The sequence below is a fragment of the Oryzias latipes genome, chromosome 10, assembly GCF_002234675.1.
Source record: "Oryzias latipes chromosome 10, ASM223467v1".
NCBI classification, from domain to species: Eukaryota; Metazoa; Chordata; class Actinopteri; order Beloniformes; family Adrianichthyidae; genus Oryzias; species Oryzias latipes.
In genome coordinates, this window is record NC_019868.2 from 24,663,030 (window position 1) to 24,682,340 (window position 19,311).

Sequence of the window (19,311 nt, forward strand, 5' to 3'; positions counted from 1 at the left end):
TTTTAGTGGTGTCCAGAACTAACGAAATGTTAATGGTTACCAACGCTGATTGGCTGGCGTCACTGTGCGTCTAGAGATTTTTTTTCGGTCAGCTGGAGCTCACGGAGGGAAAAAAACAAAAACAAACCACAACAATTATTTTCATCTCTCTGATTTCGGTCTTTAAATATTTGCGGACGGGTTCGCAACTTTTCAATCGCTGTAATTTCTCGGATGTACATTTAAAGGAAAACATCGCGAGAATGCGTTTAAAAACAGGTTTTTAAACGATAAGTGAGTAAGCTAACATTAGCTGATGTTGATCAATGTGTAAATTAGCGAGTTAATTATGTACTTGTTGTCTGTTAGCTTAGCAGTCACCCATAAAACAGTTATTTAAGTTTTATTTATGTATTTGAAAAATATAATTAGGTATATTTTTAGTAAGCGGCGTCTTTTGTCGCAGGAAACATTTACTTCCTCGTAAGGCTAGCTTTGAGGTAGCCCGGTCGGTTAGCAACCGTCACTAAGCTACTCTTCCGCCTATTCGTCGCCAAGGTGACACAGTTGCTCCATCCTTCCTACCCATCAATCCAAGTTTTTCTCTACATGCTATCCACTAAACTGTCATTATCCCCCCGAGACTATTTGGGTACGTGTGTCGTCTGGAGCTCTGTTTAGTGGATGACCAAGCTCCCGGAGCCGCGCGCTACAGCTACCGGGTGGGCCGATGCTAGTAGTACTAGGAGCGGGGAAAACATAGCGGCGTGGGTCGACGAGGAAATGTCAGAGCGGGGATGCCTCGTCCTGGAGACCGTCTTGTAGTAGACTGTGCGCTCTCCGCTCACCACCGAGATCTGGCTTCTACTAGACGAGGGGACCCAAGTTGCAGCAGTGACTCATATATGGATGGTGGGGTCGCAGGATGCCCACCCCCTCAACTACCACTACACCACAGGCTGGAGGAGGGAGCAGCAGCGCCGGAGGAGAAGAAGAGGAGCTCATGTCTGCCACCCCAGCCTCCACCAGCGACACATCGCTCCGGTTCGTCCCGGCTTTCTGCCTGGGCGTGGTGGCAGCGGTTGTCTTTCAGCTGGCTTGGGGTGGCCTGACTGTCACCTCTTTCTTCCTCAAGTTGTTTATCTACATTTCATTCGCCTTGCTGTGTTTCTTGGCTGGAAGCTTTGTTCTGCTGGTCAGGAAAAGTCCTGTCAAAGTCAGCAGCTTTAACAGAAACAGAAGGCTGTGCATGGCAAGGCTGGACTTCTTCAACAAGCTTGTGGTAAGATCATTTGTCAAACGCACGTGTATAGCGATTATTAGAACTTTTGGTAATTTTACTGCATTTGCCAGAAATAATTTCACCACACAAATTGGAATTCTTCAAGACAAGTTTGTAGATTAAATTTGATTCATTTAAAGGATTTCCTTTCTTTTTTTGATTATGTGTTGCTTTAACGACTAAATAGAAATCTTCCTTTTGTGTCTTTTTTTTGTGCCTTTAGTCCGTTCTTTCTGGCCATGCATTTCTGCTCCCCCCACATCTTCCTTTTACCGTCCTATAAAACAAAAAAGCATCACATCTCTATTAAAAAACAAACAAACACACATTCAATACACACTGCAACAATAAACGTTTCTTCATTTAGGAATAGGAATATAACTTGAATTGATGCCACACAAGGGAAATTGATTTGTTACCATAGCTCAAAACAAAACAGACAAACAAACAAACAAATAAAAAAACAGCAGTCCTAATAATAGCAAGCTGCAGCCTAGCAGCTGCCTTTCAGAGGCTTTGTGTGCTGCTGTGTACTGATGATTTATTGATGTTGACATTGGAGCGAGATTGTCACAAACATTCGTGTGGTTGACGCATGAGCTGAGACAAACACTGATGCCTTGTTTGTCAGAATTTTGTATTTAATGGGGATTAACAGGATTTGTTGGACGACCCACTGATTGGTATTAACCGATTTTTAATCTAAATGATCTTTTAGTGTTAAAAATCCCAATCATAACTGTCTGATTGTTGATTAGCAGTAAAGATGGCAAAAAGTGAAGATTCTCATGAGAAAAACTAACTAAGCTGGAGTCTAGCCTTGTGATTGTTTTTTTTGACTGATGGAGGATTTAAATGTGTTAAAATCGCACATACAAATGAAGTAAAGAAATGTTGTGATATTAGTGCACAAAGCAGCGTTTGAATTCCTTCAGTAAAGCATCATCCACGACGGATTCAGAATTAATAATCACATTTGCTTTGAAACCAGAAGCAATTGAATCTTATTAAACTATTGTGATCTAATCTGCCACCTCCGTAAAATAAAATTAAATTCAACAAAATGAAGAAAATAAGCCCTCCACTACAAAACAAAAATGTCTTTGGTTTTATTAAAATCCTGATTAGATCGAGTCAGACTGATTTTAATTTTGGGAAAACGTTTGTGGAGATTTTTTTTCTAATAAAACAAGTTTATCTGGGAGAAACTCAATGACAGAACTTACAATAAATGATTCTTTTTTAAAACTGAATGCATTAAACTTTACGTACAGCTGTGTTAAATTTAAGGGTAGACGGATGCTGCATTTTAAAATAGAGCTTTTATTGCATCTTGGGATTTGCATCTTTCGCTTCTGCTTCCAGCAATCGATGATCTGCACAAAAGTCATCATAGAAGCATTCTCCTTGACACTTTCAGGCTCGTTTTCCGTCTCCTGCTCCTTGACCAACTTACCGTTTACATCCTGTACTTCTTCTCTGCTCTTGAAGTTTAGAGACCGAATGCTTTTGTTGTTTTTCAGGGCCGTTATCTGGTGCCAGCCCAGGAATCAAGTCAGAGCAGAAGAGTCGTGGTGTCCCACAATGTGGACAAAGCTCTGAAAGAAGGTAAATAATCACAGTGTGGAGGAGCTCACAGCATCTAACTTTCTCATTAAAGGGAACACGATAAGCTATATTGGATGTCATGACCCTCAGGGTAAATGTAGACACTTAGAAGCTTTACATTTCCAATCTAGTGAACACAATTGTGTTCTCAGATTAAGTCTCTGAAAGGTAACCATTATGTGTCAGGAAGTTTTAACATTTATTTTACTGAATTATGCTCCAATGAAACTTGTTTTTAAAATGTTCTTATAGAGTTTTTCTGACATCATTTAGGAAAATTAAGCTCAAAATAGCCTTACTGAGTATTTCTTTTTCCAAATATTTGTGAATCAGGAGCAGGCAACAAAATGTTCTTTGAAAAAGATCCTATTTGTGATGTGGGAAACACTGTAGGAGGGCTACAAGCTCCCTGCTCTGACCTCTGAGCAACGGGGACGGGACGGGGAGTTGCACCGCGCCAACCATCCTGCCCACAACTCGGAGGTGAATTTCTGATAAACTCCTGCCGCTCTGCAGAAACTTTGTCAAAAAAAAAACGACTGGTTTATTGATCTGGCTAAAAATGACATAATCATCATTAAAAGACCACTGGGAGCATTTTCAACATAACAAGAGATGGTCGGAGTGGGTCTTTAAATATTTTAGCTTCTCCTTACTTGAACTAGTAATTTACTTATATAAAGTTAAGGAAGTTTTAGATACAACTGCTACAAAATAGAAAAAATGCAAACCAGTTTTAGTAAAGTCCCTTTGTTTCAGCCACATAGGGGCTTACTTATCTTACTTACAGGACAGTTGTAAACATCAGAGCTCTGTTAGCCTGGAGCACTGAGTGAGTAATGGTTGACCTGGGTCATGGAAGAGTGAATATGCACCATCTGAAGCTCCCAGGCCTTTAAAAATGTCTTTTTTTAGCTAAATTTCAGGAAATAAATTGTTCCTTTTGCTGAATGAATATTAAACTTGATTATATCTGGCCATCAGGAACTCGATCAAAGTTTGGAGACCCACTTTGATCATCTTTCAATCTTTTCTAAATGTCTTCCCAGTGGTCTTTTATTTAAGATTATGCAGTTTTTTTGGGGCTTAAATCCAAAAAACCTGCGTCATCTCTTTAGTCTGCAGATTTCATTAGAAATTTGCCTCTGAGATATGGCATCGTTGTTGCAAATCAACCCCAACCCCCCTTCCCGACACCCATAACTAAGAGCACTCACACTCTCCTGCTAGCTTACAGCCTCTCACACCCTCAACCTAACATTAGCGGTGCAACAAAAATGGCGAGCAGTATCTGAGTGATCTAAATGGCTTTTTTTTTTCATCTGCTCCTGATTCCCAACACTTTGAGTAGAGAAATACTCAGAAATGCAAATTTGAGCATCATTTTTTTTATATATGTTCTCCATCGTCAGACACACGAACACCAAAAACACATTTTTATCGGAGAGAAACTAGATAAGTTTTCTACTATTCAAGATGGGTTATCATTAATAACTCATTTATATTATAATTATCTGAAGGCGGTAAATTTAGCAGTTCAATTTCCTGGCAAAACAATAAAAACATAAAGAGAAATTAAGTAAATGTTCAAATGTTTTTTTTTTTTTAATTATTGGTGTTGATCCTTACAACACTTAACAACTCTGCTCTTTTTATAGGAAAAAGGAGAGACCATGTCCTGTCTCATCTCTGCAGGATGCATATTGATTGTGTAGAGTATTAAATAGGCTTAGCTCAGATGTAATTATCCAATAAATGATCCAATCTAAACCTTTAGAAGTATTTCACACTGAGGAGAGGGATGAGAGCGTGCATGTCGTCCTCCCACAGGCTGCCTGCGTTTGCCTCATGTTGAATGTGACGAATGGTCTGTTTTTTTGTGTGTTTTATGAGTCATCCCTGTGATAGACTAATGATCCGTCCTTTGAAGCGTCGGCGCTGCTGCACCTGGCCTTTGGGGAAATGAAACCTGCTGAACTATTTGTGTTCATTGGTTAGGCCAAGTTTGCTGCAGTAAAACTGCTCTTCTTTTCAGGAAAACAAAGTTAAAGACTTTCCAAAAAAAAGTCTAATTAAAACATGTACAGTATTTTTGTTTTGTTTTTTTACTGTCTGCTTGCGGGGGTGTTTGTATTGTCCTCTAATCTTTCCATTTCTCTCCCCCCCCAGTGTTTGACTATGCTTACAGAGATTACATCCTCTCCTGGTACGCCCCCCTCAGCCGGGATGAGGGCCAGCTCTACTCCATGCTGTTGGAGGACTGGTGGCAGATGATCGGCCAGCTGAGGTCCAGGCTGGCCGACATCAACCTCGTCAACGTTGTGTGTTACGACAGCATCCGCATCCTTCACACACACTTCACCGACCTCAAGGCCGCATCTGCAAGGTAAAACAGCGCACAGCTGTTGCCTGTGTGGTTTTGGGGCAGTGTTTGCATCGGAGGAAAAACTCAATTAAAAAAATGGTGGTGCTTAAAAGCATCGACAGGCAGCCTGAGAGCCATGACTCACCGATGTTTGTCCACTTCTGATTTGTCGTCGAGAAGCCTCACCAGTGTCCGTATCCAGCATCATCACTTTATGTACACAGAGGGAGTCAAATTACTGCAATTCAGAGGAGGGTAAAAAGAAATCGTTAAAGTTCTAAACTCCTGCTTCCTTCAGCAACATGTGGACGGAGCTGACAGACTGAGTGATGATTCATACACCTCATTTAGTTCTATTTTCTTGACAAGTCAGCCTCACAGCTGGATCAAACACGTCTGGCTTCCAGGATCTGCTGTAGTTAAAGAATGCGTGTTATGTTTAAGGAGGGAACATGGACATACACATTTATTGAGGGATAACTAATGATTCCAGTCAGGCTGGCTGCATGTCAGATGATATGATCAGACATTAAGCTCTGGAGGAATAACATCTAAATAAAGAAGAAAAAAAAGAATCTCGTGTCACGTGTTCTGTGCTTCCAGACCAGAGGAAGTTTCTCGGCCTTTTCCCCTCCATCCCTGCTTGGTCAGCCCAGATCTGGAGATGGCCTTTCTGCGCTGTGTAGCAAGAATACTGTTGCTCTGTCTGCTGCCGCAAAAGGACGCCAAGTCACACACGCTACGCTGCTGCCTCACAGAGGTCATCACCTCCAAAGGTACCGATGAGCTGCATGACACTCAGCTGCACCTGTTATTAAGGCTTGAAAATGTTGTTTATAGAAAGTTTTTGCTTAGATCCATTTTTGTAAGTTGAAGAAAGTTCTCATCACGCCCACTCAAACTTCTGCTGAATCAAATACCGTTGTCTCTTCTAAACACGTTAATAACTTCATAAAGTTACATGTGATGATATAAAGCTATTATCTTATTAAGATGAACTAGATTATTTAATTTTTTTTCATATGGCAACAAAGGACTTCTCCTTTCAAGTCTAATAAGGGATGATTACATTTAATGGGACAGTAATGAGAAAGAGAAGCTCTCCAATTCTTTGATAGACAGATAAATAAAGAACGCTTCATTTAAAGCAGCCTTATAAAATGTACTGCGTACAAATGCAGGTTAGGATTCATATCTTACAAAATAATAGACAGTTGTGTTGTTATACTGGGTTCACTTTTAGCATTCATTTTCAACCTTTTTTGAGCCACGGCACACTTTAACCTTGACAAAAATCCCGCGGCACACCAGCATACAAAAAAAAAAAAAGGAGAAACTCATAGTCTGTGTTGATTCTACAGCCCCTCTGCAATCTCACGTGCATTTTTGTGATAATTGTGGCAGAAAAAGCTGGAAGCTGCAGATGTTTTTCTAAAAGATGTAATAAAGTTAAGTTAGAAGATTTAAAAACTGTTTGATGTGTTCGTTGTGGTTTCAAGACGTTAAAGGAAGACTCATTGTGCGCTGAGACGCTGCCACTTAAACCCAATGCATCATGGTAGATGTAGTGTGAAAACTGCCGTGAAAGAGCAGAAAGACTGGCGTCTCTGAGCTTCATTGTTTTGTTCACTTGTTCCCCGGTCTGACACCGGATTCTGTGGAAAGCTACACCGCTAAATATGAGCTTTAGCTGGTATTTTTGTTAGAACTGAGAGACTTTATGAGCTAAATCGAAACAAGGAAGTGAAGACTTTAACCAGTTCTGATTGGTCAGACTGATGATGTGTGATTAAGCCTCCAAGAATAATTGGCGGAGACAGTTAAAGGGGCGGGACTTTTCCTAAAACAGTTATAGCTGCGGCTAAATCCCGGTACTGTCATTCTTTTCAAAGTGTCTTTAATAGAATCAAATACGGTAAACCAGGGCTCCAGACTGCGACCATTTGGTCGCATTTTGCGACCAAAATTTGAGAGTGTGCGACTGAATTTTACATCCAGTCGCACATGTGCGACCAGTAAATTTGCCTCCCCCACCCTACGTATTTTTTTATACATTAAACTTGGAAGGGGCACGTCAATGATCAATGAAATAATCAATGATACGAGAGCGCACACGCACGCAGGCAGACACACACACTCGAGCACATACTCATGAGACGCGAGCACACACTCGCGTGATGCCCGTCTGTGAGGCGGCCAATGCGTGTGAGAGGAATAGGGAAAGCCACTTTAAGTGGCTAAAATGCGTGGAGGGGGAGGGGCCTAGAGATAATCGAGCGCGCGTAACATCTGTCGGAAGGAAACGGAGAAAAATATCATCACAACCTGTGCGTGCATCTGAGCTATGAGGAAGCGAACTATAGATTCATTCTTCCGACCTGCTGCTAGTGTACCAGTGCCAGAGTGTACAGCAGGGGTCTCAAACTCTCGGCCCGCAGGCTATTTGCAGTCTCCAAGATGATATTTTGCGGCCCCCGCCTTAATATGAAGGTTTAATGATACTGCAGGCCGCCAGTTTTAATGAGTGACACTTTTTCATTGTCATGCACAGAGATGACCAACCAATCACAGTGGGGTATATGACTCTTGGGGGCGTGGCAATGACAGGACTTGAAAGCAGGAAACCTGACAGCCCCCTCCCCGGACCACATTAAGGAGTTCCTTACTTTCCTTTTTAGAACGTATCTATTCGCTCGTAATTTTCTACATACATGCAGTCTGTGCTGAACTTGTCTCGCACAGAACCGGAGGAAGGTTTAGGTTTTGGTTACGGCGGCGCATCAAACGGTTATGCACGGCCGTTACGGCAGCACACCGCTCCCGTCCCGCGGGAGTCGGGTCAGCTGAGGAGAATAAATGTCCCACACCTACATGCGTGACAGCTAACGGGGCTTGAACTTTAAACACGTGCGGGCAAAAACAACATTAGTTTTAGACACACTGAAAATACGTGGGGAAATGCAACGATAGACGTGCTTGACATGAACCGGCACCTCGCCTGGATCGTTGGGGAGACCAGGCCGGGGGGGTTGTTCTTAACATTCAATTTAGTTTTAATATTTCTCTCCTCCTTAGTATGATCTGTGTTGTTATATGTTTATGATTATTTTAATGTTTTGTAATGTATGTAGCCTTTTTTTTTAATGAATTGGTATTTTAAATTATTTTAATTTATCACTCAACTACAAAAACCATCAGGACACATGTCCCATAATGCATTGTTTTGTAGTCTGTAGGGCAGCTTTCAGTCAGTTCAGTTTCCAGCTGTGTCCGGGTAGGTTTGCCCCTTGCTCCCACCCCTTTCTCGCGATATATTTGCGATGATTGACAGTTGATGTTAGAGCAAAAACAAAAATATATGTCTCACACCAGGTGATCTGCGCAGCGTTGAGTTCACCTGGGTGATCTCAAGCACACTTATTGTGCATCTTGGCTGCACCTATTTGGTGTCACAAAGATACATTTCCATCTGTTTTCTTTACTATTTGTACTGTCATGACAGTGATGGTGCTGTCAGTTTACCTTCTTGTTGCATCTTCAAAAGTGCAGATTAAAATGTGACACTGAATTTGAAACAGCACATTGTAATTTCTGCATCTATTATTAAAGTATTTATTCATAATACAGTGGAAATTAGTAGATTTGGTTAGCATGTTGATTTACGGTATGCGCCCCTAAATTTTCTGGTTGTGCCCCTAAAATTTTCAGTTAGGGGCCACAGTGCTCCTAGTGAAAAAAGTTAGTCTGGAGCCCTGCGGTAAACGCAAAGAAAAAAGTATTTCACGATCTTTCATATTTCTAACTACTCAGTGTTTTATCAGGGCCTGTTTGGATGAACAAAGAGTTGATAACCTGGAGATGGTAAATGTTTTTAGATCAGTTAATGAGGGCAATTTCCCACGGCACACCTGACTATCTCCGCCGCGGCACACTGGTTTAAAAACACTGAACTAGGTCACTAAATTTTAGTATTTTCAAATGACTAAATGATGAACCTGAGGGATCTCTACATTTACTTTTTGTAATGATTCTTATTGCCGTTTTCTTTGGTAACGGTAGGATTGGGGTTAAATATGTTTTATAAATAGTGCTCCAAATTTCTACACAATATTAAAAGTGTGGGGCAAACTTTCATGTGACCACTCTCGCCAATCAGGGGTGAGCTTTTTGGAAGCCACTCTCCTACCATTTGAAAGTGCGCTACACAAAATCTGTTAAAAGTTTTGAACGTTCAGCGTGAGACTACATACTTTTATTGAGGCCTCTGATCGGTCAGTTAATAACTTGAATAACTTTTACTACTGAAAAAAGAAGGATTAACAAAAAAGATGTTAAAAAAAGCACAATAGAATAAGTAATAGCTGTTTATTTCTCGGAAGAAGTCTATGGTATTTTGGCCACTTGGAGCCTGTGGTCACTTCCTGTTTGAAATGTCAAGGGGGAAGGGGTCGCTCAGTCCAACCCTCATATACAGTCAATGTTTGGAACAAATGAAAAGGTCCTCCAAACACAAACTCCCTCACTTCTTGTCATTCGTTTAACATCATTTGTATAATATGGTATTTCCTCTGATAGAACAAGTGATTTCTACCCAAATGATGGCATTCAGACAGTTTTAGCAGAACAAAAAGCGAATGTGTTGTTTCTGCCTGTGTTTCTCAGTGTTGAAGCCTCTGGTGGAGGTGCTCAGTGATCCAGACTCCATAAATAGGATGCTGCTGTCTCAACTGGAGCAGAGGGAGCAGCAGGCTGAGCAGCAGAAAAAAGCCTACACCTACGCTGCCTCCTATGAAGACTTCATCAAACTGATATCAACTTCTACTGATGTCGATTTCCTCAAACAACTCAGGCATGACAGCAAAGGGACACACACACTCACAAGTACACACACACTCGACATGAAACTGCACCTTCCTTCCCAAATTCACTCTACTGTGTGTGTATTCAGGATGACAGACGGGCTAACCAGTGATAGTTTTGCCATAGAGCAGTTACTATGGAAACAGATCGGGATTTTACCTATACTGAAAAACTACAGATCGTTATTGGGGCATTTTCACAATCCGTCAGTGTTGTCTCACTGATTATGTATTATATATACGGTACACAGAAAATTGGTGTGATTTTTTTGTCATATTTTTCTCTTTCAGTTTTATTCTGCTTATTTATCTGAGAATTTTGGCTTGCTTGATGTCTTTTCTTTCTCTGTATTTTCCTTGTTAGGTATCAGATAGTGGTGGAAATTATCCACGCCACAACCATCAGCACCCTGCCTCAACTCAAAAAGCAGAAAGGTAAAATAATTGCACAATTGCGTGGCAGCAAATCCCTGAAAACAAGACAAATATGATGCCTTTACTGTAACTGGAATTTTTAAAACTTTCCATCGTCGCTCGCTTTTAGAACGAAAAGGTAAAGAGTCTGCTGCCATGAAGGCAGATCTGCTGAGGGCCAGAGATATGAAGCGATATATCAATCAGCTGACTGTTGCTAAGAAACAATGTGAGAAACGGATCCGGCTGCTCGGTGGACCCAACTATGAAAATAATGAGGACGGAGGAGCCGACGACAGCGATGAGCCTCAAAGCCAAAAGGTGCGCTTCGTTTGGATATAAAATCACTTAGAATGGTAAAAACGCCTCAAAGTCACCTTGAAAAACAATACAAATATTTTTGTTTTTGCTCTTTTCTCATGCAGATACTGCAGTTTGATGAAATTCTGTGTAATCCGGGTTACAGAGAGCATTTCAGAGTTTACATGGAAAGAGTGGACAAAAGAGCTCTAATCTGCTTCTGGGAACTTGTGGAAACTTTGAAAACTGCCAATAAGGTTTTCTTTCAACACATTTTATTGTTTATCCCAACAACTGCTTGTTATTGTTATTTTAAAAGCTAAAAAATCAGATGATACATTTTGTAAAGCTGTGTTTGGAGGTTAAATTTGTTTTAAGAGAATCTTAAAGAAAAAGATCATGTCATTTATGTCTTTCCTTATATTTGTTTTTAGCTTCCCTGCTAATCTAAATAAAAACATTTCTGCATGTTGAGTGATAAGTGCTGTTCAATTTCTAAATAACCTTGGGAGATTTTTTATAAGAAAAGATACACATAACATATTTTTTTTTCATGTGTTTGGCAGAATGAAGTCCCCCAAATCGTTGGAGAGATCTATCAGAAATTCTTTGTTGAAAATAGGGAAATTCAAGTCGAGAAGTTTCTTCTGAAGGAAATCCAGCAAAGCCTGGTGGGAAATCGAGGAACACAGGTCTTTGTTAGACTCCAAGAGCAGGTAAGTAACATTTTCCATTTTATTTTGGTTCACCTGTAAAGCACCAAACCACAACCAAGGCTCCACAGAGATTATTGAAATAGTACTCATTTGTCTGAAATGTCTGAAGAAGTGACCAACAGATTACACTGGAAGGTCTGCGGTTCCCTGTGTTCATTAAAAATGTATCTCACAGTTTTATTTTTTTATGGTAAAACTTTGCTCACATTTCCTGTAGGTGGCTGAGACGATGAGAGAACGGTACTATCCTTCTTTCTTGGTTTCTGACCTCTACGACAAGCTGATCAGACGAGACGAGCAGCACTGCCAGTCGCAGGGCAGCCCAGAGGAGAAGGGGGAAGAGGTCTGCTGCGCACACATAAACGAAGAAGACTTGTTTATGTTTTTCTGCAGTCAAATGCTTTGAGTCAGTCTTTATAATAGCTGGTCTGTACCCTTTTGTCTGCAGTGCCAGGGTCTTGATGCAGGAGAAGAGGAGTGTGATGAGGGCACTAAAGGAATCAATGAACAGGCCAGCTATGCTGCCACTAAATTACGCCAACTCTACGACAAACTGGAGTACAAGAGACAGGCTCTGGGCTCCATTCAAAACGCCCCCAAACCAGACAAAAAGGTAACCGATCACAAGCAGACGCTTCAGAAATGTAACAATACTGCATCAAAAGTCATGTTTTAGTTGATCTCATTGGATTATAGCACTTTAGGGCTGGACTTCACTGTAAAACTTCTAGATTTAGACTCTTAAGGTCACAACTTGATTCAGATCAGATGTGTTTTTTTTAATTAGAAACTAAAGAACAGTTTGTTCTTTCCACCCACCTGAGAAAAACACAACAAACTGCTTTTAAAAATAGATTCATAGATCCAGGTTGCACATTTTTAGTGAGGAGGAACTCCGTTATATACGCCAGTATATAACTTTGATTTCCATGCTGTCTTATGTGCATTTACAGATAGTCAGCAAGCTAAAGGAGGAAATCGGAGCCATGGAGAAGGAGCACAGCGAACTCCAGCAGCATATCACGAGAACAGACTGGTGGTGTGAAAATCTGGGGCACTGGAAGGCTACCATTACATCTGCTGAGGTCACAATATTTTTTTTTCTTTCATCCTGTTCTGTAGTTTTGACCTTGTGTTGGTTTACTGTTTAATTGATCCGAAGACCCAAAAGTCCTTTAAAACATTTGCTTTAATGAGAGAAATAACGGACACTAGTGTGATCACTCAAGCGGAACAGCAAATTCAATTAGGGAAAAATAAATGTTCAACCACAGAAGCAGCTGAATTGTTTCTACTTGGTTGTTAACATTACTGCTGAAAAGTCCTCCTGTCAATCAATCTCCTCGTAATTCTTATAATGCTAAATGCAGAATAGCAAAATATGCAATAAAATTGTTCCATAATGTATGGATGAATGCAGTTTCACTTTGTCTCTTTCTTTGTATTTTTTTAGGCTGCAGAGGAAAGCGGTGAGACTGTAGCTTGCTACGGCGTATGCGTGAGTCTCACAGAGGGGGAGGAAACGCCAAACAGTCGATGGAGCGTTCAGCGGAAGCTCTCTGAATTCCAGATTCTGCACCGGAAACTTACCGAGGTAACTTCTTTAAATCTAAGTTTGGTCTCATCTCTTCAGATCCGCAAGAGAAAAAGCTGAAAAAACGAGTAGGTGATGATTTTAAAAACCCAAAAGTGGTTTTGTCCTGTAAACTTCTGCCAAAATGTTGAACTCTTTCTCACTCATTTCCAGTGTTTTCCTTCACTAAAGAAGCTCCAGGTACCATCACTGAGTAAACTTCCCTTCAAGTCTATTGACCAGAAGTTCCTGGAAAAGAGTAAAACACAGCTCAATGCCTTTCTACAGGTAAACAATAAACCTAAAAGCTTACCATAATTTCCTGACTACGGAGCGCACCAGATTATAAGCCGCACCCATTACATTTTTAAAGGATAACCCATTTTGTACATACAGAAGCCGCACCGGTCTACAAGCCGCATGTGCCCACATTTAAACGTGTTGTAGAATGAGGATGTGTATGTAATGAAACCGCGCGCGTGCGTGTGTGTGTGTGTAGGAGGGAGCGAGAGCGTGCAGCAGAAGTGTGTGGGGGGTTAGTGTTCATGTGTTCATGATTCTTTATTCACCCGTTCTGGAGGTTCTGAGGGTCCGAACGGGGAAGTGAACCCCGAAAGATGGAGAGGATCTCCCCTGCATTTTCCGACCACCGTCAGAAAGAAAAAAGTATTTGCAAGAAAGGTGCAACAATATTTACAAAGAAAGACGGTACACAGAAAGAGTTTTCAAAGTTTTAATGATATACCTGAGCTTTTCTTTCCAAACGGTGCCTGTGACACGGCAGCAATATGGTAGTAACAGCGCTAACAGGGCTGGTTAAAAAAACATTCTGGTAAAAGTTGCGGAGGGAGAAAAGAAAAAAGCATGCGCCTATGCGCAGAGGCGCATGGCGCCAAGAGGCAAGCGCTGTGCACAACAGTGACACACCGTAACACAGCGCTGGTTTAAAAAATATAAACGTAAAAGTCACTGAGAGCTTTCTTCATCTTCCTCCTGTGCACTGAAACCATGGAAGTCTTCTTCCTCAGTGTCGGATTGGAATAGCATCAGATATTCTTCGCCACACACTCTCAGTGTCTCCTTCGTTGTCGCTGTCAGTGTCGCTCTCATCCTGAGGCAAATTCACTCCTGAGCTTTTTCATTTTCATCATTTTTCATGATGAGGGTCTGTTCGTGCTATTCATTCACAAAGCAGGAATTTACATTAAACTTGCATCTTCCTGGACACATTTACCGTATTTCTTCTGCTCGAGCGCCCCTAGCGGCCGTTAGAAAAAAAGCATAAAAAAATAAATAAAAAAAGCATAAATTAGCCGCATCATTGAATAAGCTGTAGGGTTGAAAGCCTGTGACAAAAGTAGCGACTTATAATCCAGAAATTACGGTATATCCTATTAAACTTTCTCAACACAGAAAGATTCCTAACATTAAAGCATCAAAGGGTTAAAACCACTGTTTTGCTTTTTTATTTTCCTATAGAATAATCTTGAGGTTCAATTTGGGTCAGTTGATCTGATCAACTCAGGCCAAAGTTTAAGGAGAAATTTAAAAAATGTCACTAGTTCTAATAATTAAATCAATAGATGTCATCTATAAAATGTCAGCAGATTCTTGAGTAGTGAATGTAGGTTAGTTTAAAGCTTGTTATCCTAAAACTCCTCGATAGCTTTAGTTCCAACTTCCCTCACGGGGTTAAAACCGGGCAAACATTTGGCCCACGCAAACCTTTAAGACTGCCGTTGTTCGTACTCATGGTCACACACATTTTTTTCTATGGGCAGATTTGCAAGTGACAGATCGTAGTGAACACACAAAAAAACCCAAATGGTAACAAAGGGACTTCCCTTTGTGCAGGCATGTTGTACGGATTTTTGATCTTTTTCAGTCCCCCCAAATCCTGCGCGCTGTTCATGTGATAAGTGCATGCCTCTTGTGGACTCTTTGCGTGCAGCCTGACAGTTATAAATGAGGAAATTAGACAATCAGAGCATAGTTTGTGCAGACATCCTACAGGTGTCCTACGGGCACAACACACATTCAGCTTTTGCGGGTGGTCAGTAAGGCGCCAGTACCCACACATTACGAACACCTAGAGTGTGAAGCAAGGACACTACGACAGCATCACCTGTATGTCAAACAAATAACTTCATGATACACTTACTGCACAAAAGACATTTGTACGTTCCATTGTAATGATGTCCCTTTAGGTGGTTGTACAAGTCTCAAGGAGACATCAAGACACACCTGCCTCCCCTTAAGATACAGACGCTTCTGTCCTCGACCCTCAACTACCCAAAAACCCACAGCCCCCTTAAGGGTCAACCCCCACATGTGGGTGCATGTGACGAAGACGAAGGCTTAAGAAAGAGGAGAGCCTAAATGAAAAGTTCCTTCTTGTTTTTTTTATTAAATCCTCCTTGTCCATTGATTTGTTGTAGCGTCTGCTGACAGATGATCGATTGTGCCAGTCTGAGGTGCTCTACGCGTTTCTCAGCCCATCTCCAGAGCATCTCAAGGTAGCTAATTTCCCACACTGTAAAAACGAAAAAAAAAAAAGCTTTAAGATATTAGAGTTAGGATTCAGTGGGAAAGTACTAATGTGCTGTTGAATTTTTGAAGGTGATGTCTATTCAGAAGAAGTCGTCTTTCTCCCTGGCCTCTTTTCTGGAGAGACTTCCTGGAGATTTCTTCTCCCACACTGAGGTAAAGGCTTGGACACAGCTGCCATGTCATTTTTGAGACTCGTAGCCATCTTGCTTTCACATTTACCTGTCACTCACTGTTCAAAGGAGGACGGCGATGAAGACAGTGATCTGTCAGACTATGGCGATGAAACAGACGGGAGGAAAAATGCCTTGGCTGAACCTTGCTTTATGCTGATAGGGGAGATTTTTGAACTCAGAGGAAGTGAGTAGTTTTCTTTAAAAAAAAAACCTGCATGTTATATGTCAAATTCCTTTTCTTACAACTGTTTTCCCTCTTAGTGTTTAAGTGGGTAAGGAAGACTCTAATTGCACTAGTCCAAGTAACCTTTGGACGAACTATTAACAAGTGAGTATGACTTAAACATACTAAAACTCTAAAACATAAAAGGCGACATTCCATCAATTCGATTACTGCAAATATATTTTTATATTTAAATATTTCTTTTGTACCTCATGATAAGTCAGTTTACTGGATTAGTGAGTCTCTGAATTCATTTTACAGATGTTTTTGTCAGAGTTGCTGCAGCTTTTTATTATTTAGTTGTATATGTATTGAGCTGTGCAGTGAAGCATTTCACAGGGCGATCATTTTCACGTTAAAGTTCTGATGCTAACATAAACTGTGTGTTTTGTTTTTGTAGACAGATCCGAGACACTGTTAACTGGATCTTCAGTGAGCAGATGCTGGTGTGTTACATCAGTGTGTTCAGGGACACCTTCTGGCCAGATGGGAAATTGGCACCACATTTGGAGAGTCGAACTGATTCTGAGCGTCATGAGACCAAGGAGAGGGCTCAACAGAAGCTGCTAGACAATATTCCAGGTGGAAACGCTTGCAGACATGTCTCATCAGTCCCTAGCTGCTTTCACACTCCCATCTTGTTCGCCCTGCTTTTGTCCTGCTGCGAGACACAGCGTCTTCCACTAGAACGTTTTGTTCCATCTCTGGATGTAAGAATAATTATAACGGAACTAGTTCTGTCTAGAACAAGTTCTGTCTAGGATGGTTTGCTCTAAAAGCCGGGTGACACTAAAGAGACCTGACATGTTCAACTGTGCTCTGTTAATTCACGGAGTCTGATAATATACGCTTTGACCAAATATTTGATGTTGCTGTGCGTAGAACTTTACGTATATTTACAAGGATAAAGCTCACTGCGCCCCCTGGGAATCGAACCCAGCATCTAATTCATCCGCTTTAGATAATTCAGTTTGCTAGCCCCCACGTCCACGTTCCAAACGTTTGATGGCCAGATTTCGTGTTGAGGTGTGGCCTTCCAAATATGCTCACTCACTGATTGGCGAGAGTTGTTGCCAAAAAACTTTAATTCAGGCTAACTTGGAGAAATCCCTGCTCACTGAGGTCGTTTGACTCCAATACGGCAGCGTTGCAAAATAAATGGCGAGTGAATCGACTTAATTTGGTTGGGGCTGGCAGTAAGCCATTTTCTATGGGTGATGTCACACTCACTCAGTCCAGTTCTTTTATGCAGTCAATGATTCAACCTCAGGTCTGCCCACCTGTCAGCTGTACTGTTCCTGATCATACTTGGAGAAAACTCAGATGGTAAATTCTTGTTGGCGCTTATCTTAATGTGTTTGTGAGGGCTTTGCCTGTGTCTGATATGAGTACATTTGAATTGTAATCAAGCATATTCACAACATTGTGTTGTGACATTCTTGCTGTGAAGGAAGTCTTATTTTATTGACTGATAAAGACTATATAATCCAGTGAAAGGGAACACAAGGACAGTTTAAAGGAACTTATTGTGTGAACTAACACCTGGAGAACTAATGAAATTAGACTGGTTGCTTTTGACAGGAAAATTTTGTGTTAATGTGTGATAGGGCCTTCTGTTTTGTAGTTGACGTGACTAATAAAAAGATAAATTCTGTTGTACGTTTTTGTCTTCTCTGTACAATGTGAAAGATGTTGTTTTGTGTGAACACCTTTCTTTTTTCTTATTCCTTAGATGCACTAGCAAATCTTGTTGGCCAGCAGAATGCCCGCTATGGAATCATCAAGATCTTCAATGCACTGCAGGAAGCTAATGCCAACAAACATCTTCTCTATGTAAGAAAAAACGCCAAACTGTCCCATGAAACAAACAAAAAAAAAAACAACCAGATATATTCTGTCACTGTAGGAAATGTGAGAATTTTTGTCTCACTGTCTTTTTCAGGTGTTGATGGAAATGCTACTCAAGGAACTATGTCCTGAACTCAGAGCAGAAGTGGACAATATCTGACCATGCACAGAAGACGAACACTCACACTCATTCTGAGGTTCCACCAGATCATTTTCCTGGCCTTTCCGTTCCTGACCAATCACACACTGCCATTCCAGCCGGGAGAATGAAGCTTCTGATGGACAGCAACTCTTTTGGCCAGCTTTAAAACTCACACCGTCTCAGTTAATATTAGTGTGTTATGAAGTGAAAAAAGAAAAAAAAAAGCTGAGCCATCATGAGGCAGATTTGAAGGGAGGCACTGGTGCAAATCTTAAACTAAAGGGGGGAAAAAATGAACGTGGGTTTGACTTTTCTTCGGGGAAGTTGTTTAATTACACTGATCACATTTTTAGCCCTCATTCACAAAGTACAAACTGTATTTTTGACTTTTCAGTAATTTACATGTTTTCCTTTTTCCCCCTCCAATTGCACTACATATCTGGATAAATTCTAGGGCAGAATTAAAATGTTCTAAATGACAAAAACAATGACAAAGTAATTCAGATAAATAGTAAATTTCTGAGGCAGGTGGTCTGCAGATGAACTGTTGAACACACTCAAAGATTATAGACCTCCAAAGATTCAGACCACTGAACCTTCTTAAACACAACCTGAGCAACATTTGTGTTTCTGTGATTCTCGTCAAAGCTTATAATTGTGCAATATAATTTCGTGTAAAAGTCATTGTGATTTTATTTATAATTGATAGATTTTATTTTTACCAATTTGTTTAGAGAGCATTTATATGAGCAATAAATCACAAAGTTAATGTAGCGTTTGTGTTTCTGGATTTTTGTACATAATTATGGGTACAGATGATACAAAACATTTAATTCTCAAAAAACATAACTCTGGAGATGATATAAATCAACCAGTTTCAAACTTTTTTTAGCCGATTAGTATGGAAAAAAAACAAGGTAAAACTGTGTTAACAGAGTTAAAGTGGCCATGTGTGTCTCTATTACACAACTAGTCAGCCTTTATATACATTCATAATATGCACTATTTAAGACTAATGTGATGATAAATTCTCCGATGACTCTGTGGTTGTGGGGTGTATAAGCGGTGGGCGGGAGGAGGAGTACAGGAGGCTGGTGGACGGATTTGTGGAGTGGGCTGGTGAGAATCACCTGCTGCTCAACGTGGACAAGACCAGGGAAATGGTGATCGACTTCCGGAGGAAAAGGACTGTCTTACAACCTCTTTGCATCCTGGGAAAGGATGTGGAAGTGGTGGAGGAGTACAAATACCTGGGTGTGACCATTGACAGCAGACTGAG

General features: G+C 40.8%; 1 protein-coding gene across 1 annotated transcript; it reads left to right on the forward strand.

Annotated features, from left to right (window-relative positions):
- The first annotated feature begins 63 nt into the window (after positions 1 to 63).
- snx25 (sorting nexin 25) lies at positions 64 to 18,806 on the forward strand. The gene is made up of 21 exons (XM_004073621.4): positions 64 to 1,261; positions 2,785 to 2,869; positions 5,039 to 5,255; positions 5,838 to 6,010; positions 9,897 to 10,083; positions 10,458 to 10,528; positions 10,638 to 10,828; positions 10,933 to 11,064; positions 11,374 to 11,523; positions 11,741 to 11,866; positions 11,972 to 12,136; positions 12,477 to 12,608; positions 12,977 to 13,117; positions 13,271 to 13,384; positions 15,535 to 15,612; positions 15,716 to 15,799; positions 15,886 to 16,003; positions 16,081 to 16,147; positions 16,443 to 16,624; positions 17,775 to 17,875; positions 17,985 to 18,806. The coding sequence occupies exons 1-21, from the start codon at positions 905 to 907 to the stop codon at positions 18,048 to 18,050; spliced, it is 2,937 nt and encodes a 978-aa protein (XP_004073669.1). The 5' UTR covers positions 64 to 904; the 3' UTR covers positions 18,051 to 18,806.
- Positions 18,807 to 19,311: the final 505 nt, after the last annotated feature.

Coding starts and splice junctions, on each gene's coding strand:
- snx25 (XM_004073621.4), top strand. CDS start 905: ATGCCCACCCCCTCAACTACCACTACACCACAGGCTGGAGGAGGGAGC. Junction 11,524..11,740: donor TTGTTAGACTCCAAGAGCAG/GTAAGTAACATT, acceptor CATTTCCTGTAG/GTGGCTGAGACGATGAGAGA. Junction 16,148..16,442: donor TTTGGACGAACTATTAACAA/GTGAGTATGACT, acceptor TTGTTTTTGTAG/ACAGATCCGAGACACTGTTA.